Here is a 12,394-nt window from a genome sequence, read left to right on the forward strand (position 1 = left end):
TGAGCCACCTGGGAGGCCAGATCTCAGGGAAATGAAAATGAAAATTACAGTGAGATACCACTTCATACTTATTAGGATGACTGTTGAAAGAAAGAACGAAAAAGAGAGGAGGAAAACAAGAGGAAGGAAAAGAGGAAAGGAACGAAAAGAAGCATCAGCAAGGTTGTAGAGAGAAGTTGGAACCCATGTGCATCACTGGTGGGAATGTAAAATAATGCCACAGCTGTGGAAAATAGTATGGCAGTTCCTCAAAACATGAAACCACATGATCCAGCAATTCCACTTCAAGGTGCATACCCAAAAGAAGTGAAACCAGAGACAGGAACAGATATTTACACATCCATGTTCAAAGCAACTGTATTCACAATAATCAAAAGGTGGAAGCAACGCAAGTGTCCTCCGATGAATGAATGGATAAACAAAATGTGGTATATGCATACAACGGAAAAGTTGACACTTACTACAACTTAGGTGAAGCTTGAAAACATTATGCTGAGTGAAATAAGGCAGAAAAGGGCAAATGTATGATTGTTCTTATATGTGTGACTATTCAGGTTCACAGAGACAGAAAGTAGAATGGTTGTTACTAGGGACTGGGAGAAGAATGGGAAGGGGGATTTATTGTTTAATGAGTACAGAGTTTCAGTTGAAGAAGGTGAAAAGTTCTGGAGATAGATAATGGTGATGGTTGTACAACGATGTGAATGTATTTAATGCTACAGAAGTGTACACTTGAAGTGGTCAAAATGGTTAATTTTATGTTACATATATTTTCTCATAATAAAAAAAAGAAAAAGATATTTAACTTTCCTCCAAATTTTATTTTGATTTACAGCTAAAATTGTGTAGAGGATGCTGTGCTAAGCTGCCCAGAGGCCACTTTCAGGGCTGGAGGACTTGCTTCTCCACATGGGAGGATGCTGTCAGCCAATCAGCCTCGAGAGGTTACCCTTGGCCGCAGAGAGCTGCCTCTCACAAGATCAGGCTCTGTTCCCCAGGCAGCCTGAATCCAACGACCATAACATGCAAGGATATCACAACTAGTTTCACAGCTCCCAGGGTCTGATTGAGGCCTTGTGGGGCCTGCAGCAGGGCTTAACTTCTCCCTCGATCCAACCCGTTTGCTTCCCTTTTCATACAGGTATTGAAAGCACTCTCTAATAAATTTCCTGCAGAATAAGAAAAGGAAGGAAGGAAGAAAAAGAAAGAAAGATAAAGGATCCAAAATGGCAATAGCACTCCTGCATTGTGATTCCGCCGTAAAAAACTGTCCTAACAACTAGATAAATACATGATGTGAGGCTTGAAATGTGGTCCTTGAAGTCATCAGTGCAATGGTTTCTCTTTGCCTCCATCCCATCCTTGGTTTTTGTGGTTACTATCAACATTCAGCTGGATCGATTGATGAGTGTGTACCCGTCCTTCACCAGGGCCTGAGTGGCCTTGATCAGTGAGGGAAGCATGTCAATGACCTAAGCCTCATCACCCAGCAGAACCTAGAAGCCATTTCTCCCGTCAATCAGATCAGGAATACGAGAAGGTAGGAGGGACGTCACTCTAGCTCTGTGGTCCCCTTTCCTGGATCACACTCCCTCTCTAGGCTCGCCTCTCTCTCCCCAGTCCCTCCTAGCCCCAGGCCACTGTCTTTAGCTTTGGTCGTAGGCAGTTGTGTTTCCCAGAATGTATTTCACTCATGTCAAATGTGAAATTGAGTTTCTTGGATATGTGTGGGCCCTGAGATTACGCCTTAGTTCTCCTTTTCAACACCAACATGAAAGAAGTTGTAAAGGAGGAAAAATAGCCATGAGGGCATTTGACTCTAGACTAAATTCATTTTTCCAAGTAGTTGAAGTTAGACTACAAGGTGGTGGTGATGGTGAACAGGAGTTAGCAGTCAACTGAATTGACTTTATAGCCTAATGATTAAATCCCTATAGTAAAGAGAAGAAAAGAAAACCTGCTTTCAAGTTTCCTTCTTCCTCAGGCTTGCCTTTCTCTCCTTGTCCTTATCACACCTCTGCTCCATCCTCACGCAGCTCCTCTGAGAGTGGTCCACATCCCCAGCTTTCCTTCCTGGCCAGCCTTCCATTCCTGGGAAAGTGATCTCTCCTGTTCCCCATGAATGCTGCTCTCTCGGAGACCATTCATGACTTTCCAACAGTCAAGTCCAGGAAACTTTTAAGTCTTCTTATGTGACCACTTCAAAACTTTCTTCTCCTTTCCGTTTGGTGACATTATAATGTTCCGTTTCTCTTATCTCTCTGACCGTGTTTTCACTATTTCTTTGGCAGTTCCTTCTGCCCACAGTTTAAATATTGATGGACTCTGGGCTCCTCTCCATCTGAGTGTCCATCTTCTGCACATCTCCACTTGGATGTACCTCAGATATCTCAGAATGCTCATGTTCAGAGCTGACACCAATGCTCTTGTCCAAGTCTGCCCTTCCTCTTCTACTACCAGTCAATGTCACCAGCAGCTACTCAATTGCTCACACTGGAAGCTTTGGTATCATTGCTTTCTTGAGATCTTTGCCAGATATCCCTGAGTTAGAGATATCTTCTTCGGCTCCCCTGTGTGTGCTCAGTTGTGTCTGATTCTTTGCGACCCCACGGATGGTAGCCCACCAGGCTCCTCTGTTCACGAGATTTTCCTGGCAAGAAGACTGGAGTGGGTTGCCACGCCCTACTCCAGGGGATCATCCAGACCCAGCGGTGGAACCCGTAACTCCTGCATCTCCTATATTGCAGGCAGATTCTTTACCGCTGAACCACAGGGAAAGCCCTCGGCTCCCCTGTACAAAATGCAAATCCTCCCCCAACTCCCTATCCTCGTACCCCTCTTCATCGCCTCTTGTTTGCTCATATCACCATCTGCATGCTATTTGTCAATTAATTTCTATCTTCCCCATAAGAACAGAAGTCTATGAGGCAAAGATCCTCTATTGTCCACTGCTGTGTCCTGAGTGTCTAGAACAGTGCTGGGTACCTAGTTGGTACTGAATAAGTATTTGTTGAGTGAATGAATGAATATGTATTTATTGCATGAAAGCAACTCTGATTTCTTCCCCTGCCTTAGACTCCAATCTTCAGAAAGTTCCAAAGTCTCACTGTTTTTGTCTTGGAAATAGTTCTCAAATCTGTATCCTGCTGACTCCTTCTCCAGGGTCACTGCCTTGGATCAGGACCCACCCCTTTCAGAGCACTACTGTGGCCTCCTGGCTGTTCTGCTTGCTATGGCTGATTTTATAGTCCATTCTCCGTTTTACTAGGGAAGCTCCATCTCCTGAGACAGGCCTGAGTGTCTCCTTCCTCTGCTTCAAGCCCTGGATATTCACTCGATAGATACTCACTACGGTGGACCTGACAACCTGGGACCCCCCCCTGGGGAAAGAGGTCTGAGTAGGGACACAGTTCTGTCTCATTTCAAAGTGAGGTTCAGGAAAGAACTGTCACCCAGAACTCAGAGATGTGGGCACTGACAAGTGGAGAGCTGACGAATTGGACACAAGTGACGGATCCTGTTAAAAGAACACAGGAGAGACACATGGAGTGTGGACTGGAATGACTGTGGGCCAGAATTCTAGAATGAGTCATCACAACAGAGAGCAACAGCCACACAGGGCAGGGAGGGGCTGGAGAGAGACGGAGAGAGGAACAAAAAAGAAATTCAGTCATGCTGAAGTGAGATAGGATTTCCACACCTGCCTGTGTTGAAAAGCTAAAAATAGGCACATTTGGGGGAAAATCGTGAGGAATCTTTTAATTCCACAGATAGGGGCTATAGGGAAGGAGGTTTGCAGAGAATGGTGTGTCTCTCACTCTTGGTAAAATTAGAAACAGAAAAATTATATTTTAGGTATCCCAACCTTCACTGTTTTCCTTGCTCCCTCAGACCTGTTCTCCCCATCTTTCCCTGCTATCAAAGTCTCTTCCTTAGGAAAAAGTCTAATATATTTATGCACTTAAGTTTACACGGTTTAATGTGACAATTTTACATGTTAGCCGAACCTCATGTCTGAAGCCAAAGATGCTTGGCTTCAATACAGCAACCATTAAAACAACAACAGTAACTATATAATTCATTGTACCCAGCACAGGGCTAAGCACAGTGGTTGCTCAATAAATATTTACCAAAAAACTTCCAAAAGCATTATTTATATTATCAAACTCTAGACATAATCTAAATACCCAACAATGCTAAAACCACTGAAGAACTTTGGAGATGAAGAAATACTATATTGCTATAAAAGATTTCAAAAGACTTTTTAGCTACTTGGGGAAATGCTTATCATGAGATGTTAGGGAAAATGAACAGCATTCAAAGTTCTACTAGACTATGTCAATGGTAAAAATCATATGCATTTACAGAAGACTTAGAAAAGCTGTGGGTATCTCTGGAATCTGTGGGATTTGGGGGATATTTTTAGTTCTTTCCACTTCTGTGTATTTTAAAATTATTTACAGTTGGTATGAGGGAATTATTACAAAGCAAATGTTGTGAAAGATAGATTTGGGAGAGGAAGCCCTTTTTAGGGGCCCATGTATTTCAGTCTGTTGGTATGGCAGGCCTGATCAAATACGTGGGGGTGGGGGGATGGGGGGAGGAGCGGTGGAGGGGTGGGGGAGTGGGGAGTGCAAGCCTCTCCAGTAATGGAGGCTGGCTGGTTAACCAGCAGAGAACAGGTTTTAAAAGAGTGATACAGCAGTGGAGAGTGTGACCTTTTAAGAAAAATGGAGTGCATGGTGATGTTGGTACACTGGTGCTTTGAACACAGGCAGGCAGCCTTCCTCTGGGAGGTTTCTCTGTGCTAGGCTAATAGGCTAGTCCAGCAGCTAGAACACTGCCAGCTCCTGATTCTACCTCACCTTTTGTTCCTTAAACACTCAAGCCTTGCTCGGGTGCTGAAACATACCTATTTTAACCCTGCTCCTCCACCCTCTTCTGTTTAAAATACAGCTGGAAGATTCACTGAAACTCTTAGTGTTGGTACCTCAGTGATGATCTGTATTAAAGTCTTTAAGAACTGAGGTTGTATGCCCTTGTAAGAAAATACTATTTAATACAGTGCCTATACCATAAAACCTACATTTAAAAAATCTTGGTTTATAACAGATTTCAGCATTTGTAAACAAGAAAACATTTTCCTTCAGTTATTTCTGAAAAGCCCTTCTAAACATCTGCGTTTTTCTCCTAACTTCAGTTGCTTCCCATCTCCTCCCCTTGGGATTTGTTGCCTCTCTGAGGGAGAGCAAACTTCACAGCCAGTATCAAACAAACCAATAAACAAAACCCAAACCAAACCCCACAACAGCAATCCCCATCCCTCTCCAAATTTCTAATTTCCTGCACTTAAAAAAATGAAGTCCTAGGCTATTCTTATAATTCAAGGATCTTAAGATCTAAATGGAGGATTTGATAACTTTGAAATCCTACGCACACCTAAAATTTCCTTTTTATTATCTACTACTTATTAAAGTACCCAAGCTTCCTGATGAAGGAAGGCTGGTCGGCATTAAGGACCGCGGAGGCTTGGGAGAATTGTGAAAAGCAGAAATCCCAGCTCTGCCTGGAAGACTGCGTGTGAAAGAGCCCGACTCCTCCGGCGGCTCCAGGCCACGTTTTGCAGGCGGCCGCATCTGCCTCCCCTGTCTCTCTTACCTCCTTGATGTGAGGCACTATTTGTGGCCGGCGTGGTGGAAGGACACAGTGAGGTTCTCACCCCCGCCCCCCGCCCCCAGCTCCCATCCCCAGTTCCATCAAAGCGAACCCGGGCCAGCGCAAGGATCTCCGAGTTGCGAGTGTGCTGAGGCTGGGACTGTCACTCATTCTCCGATCAGCGCGTGAACGCATCTCGGCAGCGGCTGGCAGGAAACAATTCTGCAAAAATAATCGTACTCAGCCTGGCAATTGTCTGCCCCTAGGTCTGTTGCTCTGCCGCCGTCCACACTCGCTGCAAGGGGGGGCAGAGAATTTACCGCGGCAAGAACATCCCTCCCGGCCAGCAGATTACAATGCTGCAAACTAAGAATCTCATCTGGACTTTGTTTTTCCTGGGAACTGCAGGTACATTTTCAAAATTATCTTTCTCAATTTGATTTGCTCATTGCCCCCTGCCCCCTCCTCGTCCCCCGAGGAACCCTGTTATTTGGGGGTGGTTTTACGTGGAATGCTAAGGGTGTTCATTTTCCTTGAGCTGAAGGAGCGCGTCGTCCTTGCAGCCCAGCCGAACCCCGCGCCCTCCCGGGCTGCCTGGACCGGGACAGACTCCCCGCGCAGCGAGCGCCGGGCGCCCCTCCAGCGCGCCCACCCTTCCCACTTTGTGTGCCCGCGGCGCTGGGAGCCGAACCGTCCGCTCCCGGGGACGCTGCGGCCGCGCCGGCGATGGGCAGCGCTCCATCCCCGAAAGCGGGCGGCGGGGCGGGGGATGCCGTAGCTCGGTGGTGCAGCCGCACAGGCTCGTCTTCCGTGGGGAAGGGGTTTTCAGCCTGGGCTCCGCGAACAGTGAACAATAAGGCCGGGGCAGCCGCCCGCGATCGTTATTTCCCCGGGTCTAATAAAGTGGGACTCGCCGCCTTTGCGCCTACCCCCTTGCCTCCCCGCCCCGGAGAAATAACGGTTTGCAAAAATGGGGCGAAATGGGCAGAATCTCAGGGCTCTGTGGCCGTTATTGCACCTCCCTGTCGATATGACGTTAGTTTTTCATTTGCCAAATTGCTGGTTAGTTGCAAAGCCTGCTCTCGGCCCGGAGCAAGGAGGGATGGGAGGGTCGAGCGCTGCGTTTTGACAGGAGGAAGTGCGGAGGGGCGGAGGGCGAGGAGGGCGTGATCGGGGCTGCCTGGTGTGTGTGTGCGCGCGTGTGTGCGCGCGTGTGCCTTCACACGCACCGCGAACCCCGTGTTGCACGGTGCAAGAGAAGAATGGCAGGTAGCCTCTCGAAACACCTCGCCCCAGTCTCCTTTCTTTGGGCGAGGTTCCCGATCCTGGCAAAGTGCGAACAATAGGGATCTGGGAGGAAGACAGTAGTGATGCTCCCGCGGGTGGCGGGGGCCGGGCCGCCGCCCAAAACACCTTGGCGGCCGGGAGGGAGGTGATTTTTTTTTCTCTCCCCATTTCGGGTATTTCCACCCTAGCCTCCCTGGAAGATTCTTCTGTGCGTGCCCACCCTCCCCTCCAGCTGCTCACTCCACCCCACCCCTCCTCACTCCACCCCACCCCAGGATTTGCGTTTTGGAGCTGACGGACGGGAATAAAGGAGACGGGGCTGCAGAGAGCTGGGTGGGGTGGGCGGACATTCTGGGCTGGGGGGCGGGGGGGGGGGGCGTGTGCTGGGAGAAGCGCCCGAGGAGAGCCGGGCGAAGGGGTCTGTGTGTTGCGACCGCCGCTGCCAGACGCCGCTGGAGCGGCCCTAGACCGCCGGGCCCGAGTGCCTGGGAGCACCCAACGCGCCCCCTCCCCGGGCGGCACGAGAGCCGCGCGCGGCCGCCGCCTCCAGCCAACACGGGTCCCTTCTCCGGCGACCAATCAGAGAGAGGCTGGCTGGGCGGGAAGCTGCGAGAGGCTTTTTATTTCGGCGCGGGTGGCGGCCCGGGGCTGCCAGCACCGTCTCCGGGTGCTCCAGCCTAACGGTCTCGCTCACCGCCCCCACCCCAGGCCGGGAGGAACCCCGCCCTGGGGCCGGACCCCCGCCCGGGCCGCAGTTTCCGAGGAGATAACGTGGAGTCGAGGTGGTCACCGGGAGGTCTCCCGGCCCGACCCGCCCGTGCTCGCCCACTCGCGCCTCTGCACGCTGGCCTGGACCATCCCTCCCGCCCCTCCGGCACACACACGCGCGCGCGCGCGCGCGCACACACACACACACACACACACACGGGCTCGCGCGCGCACGCCGAGCCGTCTGGGCCGGAGCGTGTGGTCCGGGAGGGTGCAGAAGCTGGGCGCCCCGACGCGCGTGCGCTGACCGGCGCGCCCCGGGCCCGGGGCGCCGCCAGGGGCGGGCCTTTGGCCGGGGATGAGGGGAGTGAACCTCCCGACGGGGTCCAACCCCGGCTGACCCCTGGTTCTGTGCCCACTGCCCGCTGCCCAGGGGCGCCCTGTCAGGCCTTCTCACGTCGTGTCGGTAGGTCTCCGGCGCGCGATTGATTTCCCTGCACCGCGCGAGAGTGTGTGTGAGATTCTGGGGCCTTCTGTCCCCTAGGTGGGGGCATGACCGTACAGACCTGATCTTTGAGGGGCTCTGGGGGATCGCTCAGCTGTCCTTTCCAAGCCCGTGATGGGTGTAGCTCTTGGTGTTGGGATTCCCCAGGGAGTTACAGCAGGTACACGCCCAGGGAATCCCAGACTGGATGTTCTTGGCTGCCAAGGCACGGGTGGCTTTCTGACCAGTGTGCTTTGAAAGGAAAGCATCCTCTTTCCGGGGCCCTAGTAACGTGAGGACGGGGAGAAGGCAGAAAGAACGAGAAACACATGCGAGGTTGCTTAACAAAAGAAAGAAGTTGAGCGGTTTTCCAAAGAGAAATAATTTTCCATTAAAGCATTGTTTTCACCATTAAAAAAAAAAATGTAGAGTTCAAGTCAGAGGGTCAGGACGGAAACAGAAATGACAGAGCAGCCTTTTCTCTCCCTCCCTCTCATTCTCTCTCGCCCACCCACACACACATACACACACGTTTTGCTGTTGGTTTTTTTTTTGCCTCCAGTATTCTAGCATCTCCAGGGACGATGGTGGTTAAGTCAGTGCACGACTGGGAACACATGAAGATTTAAATGTAAGGTGTGTTCATCTTAATATACCAAAGGAATCGGGTCTGCTGCCCCTCTGTCATTTTGGTGTCTTCTGCGCCTTAGTAATAAAGTAAAAGGTTGTGGAATTACAAATTTGAGTTTATCATGATGCCAGTTTTAGATGTTTTGTGGAAAAATTGATTGAATGATCTGGAATGGCTATTAAGTCATACGTTTATTTGATAATTTTTGCAATTCTCTGCCAACTTGGAAGAGTCAGGGAGTAATCAGGACTGGTTTTCTAACAAGTTGCACCAGAGTAAGAACAAAGAGCACCTTTGCTACCCAAAAGCTAGCTTGCATGTATATATATAGTACATATTGATATCATTCTCTAAATGAATTAAGATATGTTTCAGGAGAGTTTGCTGTCAATACAGTTATGGTGAGCTGTATTTTTTTTTTTTATCGGTTTTCATTTTACGATCAGTAATGTGTGTTTCTGAACAAAGTTTAATGGAATGTAATAGAGCTGTTCTGTGTCCCACTCTTTGTGACCCGAAGGACTGTAGCTTGCCAGACTCCTCTGTCCATGGCATTTCACAGAGCATGGCATTTCGCAAGCCCACTGGAGTGGGCTGCCATTTCTTTCTCCAGGGAATCTTCCAGACCCAGGAATTGAACCCTCTTGTCCTGAATTGGCAGGCGGATTCTTCACCCCTGAGCCACCTGGGAAGCCCATAGTCTTAACACTTACTGTTTTTTAGAGTTAGTTTTTCAAGAAGCTTCCCCTCTCTTTCCCTGACAGATTAAACTTGATGACTTCTTTCCAGATACCTTTACCCAGAATTGTTTTTTTCTTTGAAAATAATATTAAAATAGCAGACAATAGCAGGACACATACTTTTTCCATAAGGTGGTTCATTGAAGTGTCTATGCTAATTGATTAAGCTATGGGTTTGTTGATTTAAATGGTGTTTCTTGAGTTTGATAGTTCAAGAATTAAAGTAGTAATTGTTTGCAAAAAAAATTCATGGTGTGGATGTGCTGTTTTCAAGGACTGTAGGTGCTTAGTCAAAGCAGCAATAAGAGAGGGAAAACCCCCAAATTTTGAGAGTTTTGCATAGCACTTTTCTTTAGAATACATTTATCATTAATTAGCTTCCTCAGATAGGTAATATGTCATTTAATGTAAGTGATCTATATCTGTATTTTTTTTTCCTGTCACAGGGAACATCCTAATTGCCTTTCAAAATAAATAGCACCATTTTGTCATTCAAATACTAATCTTTTGACATGACAGATGTTTTTGTTTGCTGCAGAACCCAGTTTTGTAAATTACAGACAGTATCTTGTAAACTTCCCACTGCTCGAAATAGGGACTTCAGAATTTCTGATCCAAGCAGTGAATCTTTTAAGGTGACAAAGCCTCTATTTAATATTTGAATTCCCCACGTTTACGTCTTCACAGTTAAAGAACTGGCGCTGCTTCCCAGACTCAAAGGGACTTCAGTGCTGATGGCAGACCTCCAGAGATATTTTACAGACAGTCCTTTCTGTCTTGGTGAAAAATAAGTGATTGACTACCTGTTGCTCATGAACGTTTTGAACTTTCGCTGCTGATCTTGGTTCTGCGGTGCTGGAGAGCAGAACCAGTCAGCAGGAGGAGGAGAGACGAGACTGGCAGCTGCCCTCGTCAGTCTTCTGGGAACAGTCACTCTGGCAGGAGACAAAGGCATCTTAAAAGGCTCTCCTGTGCTATTTAAGTATTGAGCTTTTGAGCACACACATGTCTTCTGCTGCCAATATAAATGTTTTAATGTAAATTCCATAACTGATAATTCTTCCGTTTAGGTATTATTAGATAATTCTTCAATTCCCCTAACCCTATATAGGCTAGGAAACTTCTGGAATGTTAAAAGAAGGGGCAGGAAATTATACATAGCACTTTTTTTCCAGTCTTAAAAATGAATTACAAATTAAACCAAATTGAAAACATGACTCAACAGGCCATATAATGATAACGGCTGTTTGAGGTTTGAATCAAGAAGGCAAGGTTAAGATCCCTTTAGTTAAAAAGGAAGAAATAATATGATTCCAGAGGAGGATTTTATCCGTCTCTTAAAATACTCAATGAGGCTTTGAGCAGTATTGTCAGAGTTGGCCTCTTAGGAAGAGTGAATACCCAAGGACCTCTCTGAGTCTTGATGAATAGGTCTCTATGAGATCCAGAGTTTCTCATATGAGAAAGCCATGTAGTGAACCTACTACCAACGATACAGGCAAGTGTACTTAGCTACTGTACAGTGGTACAACGCAGAAGTCAATCTGAAGGTCAGAGGCATGTCAACTCTAGCTCTTTTTGTTATTGGATCGTGGTGCCACATTTAAAACCATTTGCTGGCATACAGAGATGTAAATTATTTGGCGCCATTATGCCTTTTTGTTTCCCGGTGTTGAAACGCCTTGGCTGAAGATCCTCATTAGGAGCGCTGCCTTTTGATGTTGGTGTGGGAATCAATGGTGGCCTTCCAGGCACGTTCAGTACATTACACTTGAAATGCTGTTAGGCTGTGTCTACATGCAGCCACTGAGTTCACTGTTTTCAGCTAGGTAGCCACACTTTTTCCTTCCTGCAGAATTAATTTACCTTTCAAGCAATCACTCAAAGAGGACTGTGCTCAAAGTACAAAACATTTGGTCTATCTTGTGTATTTGTGTGTGTGTGTTTTTTAAAGGTTTTAATAAACCTGTTAGGCATTTTTTTTCTCCAGATATATGTAGATATGATTGTAGATATGACTTCAGTTCCAAGATTGCCTCGCTGGTGGGACTTGAAAGGCTTTTGTCTAACCTGTGTTCCACTGGATATGCTCACTGAATACGTTTTGATTTGTAGCTGCAAACCCTGGCAACATCTGGCCCTGTTTTCCATTCTGTACCATTCCTGAGAGATCAGATTACCTCACCATTTAGGATTATTCATAGTGGTGTCACACCAGTAGGGATTGGGTTACAATAGGTATTCTCTTAAATAGTTCATCAAATATGTTTATTGAGTGCCAGCTTTTTATCATCAGCTCTGTGGGGAATTACAAAGCACTGCGATGACCTAATTTCTGCTGTCAAGGAACCCTGTGAGTAGGAAAGCCTAGAGATTGAGAGTGGCCCGTGGCCCTCGGGTAACACCCCAAGCACATGGATCCTTTATTAGTTGTCTGATCCCGGGTGAGTCAATTCAGTTCTCTAAGTTCATTTCCTTTTCTGTGAGGTAGGAAAATTAGCAATACCTCCTTGTTAGAAACCTTGTGAATATTTTAGAATGCACATGAGCTGTGCTTATTAAAGAGAAAGAGGGGTGTATATGGATCTGGAAAAAAAATTATTCAGACATCATGCTCTTTTTAGATAGACTTTAAAAAAGGATGTTAAAGTACTGTATTTCAATGATTAGAACTAGATTTTTTAAAATCTTGTTTTAAATATGCCTGCCATGTTGTTGGTTATGAATACTTCAGAGAGAAAAGGGTCTTAGGAGGTTGAAAGTTGTTAGCAAAAGGATTCATCTGGGTTTCATGGGCCCGAAAGGTCTGTGATTTTGATGGCAACTCAGAACTCTCTTGCTTATGACTGTGAGCACGGGTCGCCAGACCTGCATCGCCCCCCGAGCCTT

At 47.2% G+C, this 12,394-nt stretch overlaps 1 protein-coding gene across 24 annotated transcripts in view; it reads left to right on the forward strand.

The window, feature by feature from the left end:
• The first annotated feature begins 5,663 nt into the window (after window positions 1-5,663).
• NCAM1 (neural cell adhesion molecule 1) overlaps window positions 5,664-12,394 on the forward strand; it is a 346,316-nt gene continuing 339,585 nt past the window's right edge. For 4 of the 24 annotated variants that reach the window (XM_043899361.1, XM_043899369.1, XM_043899504.1 and 1 more), the window contains exon 1: window positions 5,748-6,063. In XM_043899361.1, coding sequence (XP_043755296.1) covers window positions 6,012-6,063 — 52 coding nt within the window. In that variant the 5' untranslated portion in view covers window positions 5,748-6,011. Of the gene's footprint in view, window positions 6,064-12,394 lie in introns of all 24 variants that reach the window. The other 20 variants (XM_043899336.1, XM_043899345.1, XM_043899318.1 and 17 more) reach the window with 11 other exon arrangements.

The sequence above is a fragment of the Cervus elaphus genome, chromosome 1 (genome assembly GCF_910594005.1).
Source record: "Cervus elaphus chromosome 1, mCerEla1.1, whole genome shotgun sequence".
Lineage (NCBI taxonomy): Eukaryota > Metazoa > Chordata > Mammalia > Artiodactyla > Cervidae > Cervus > Cervus elaphus.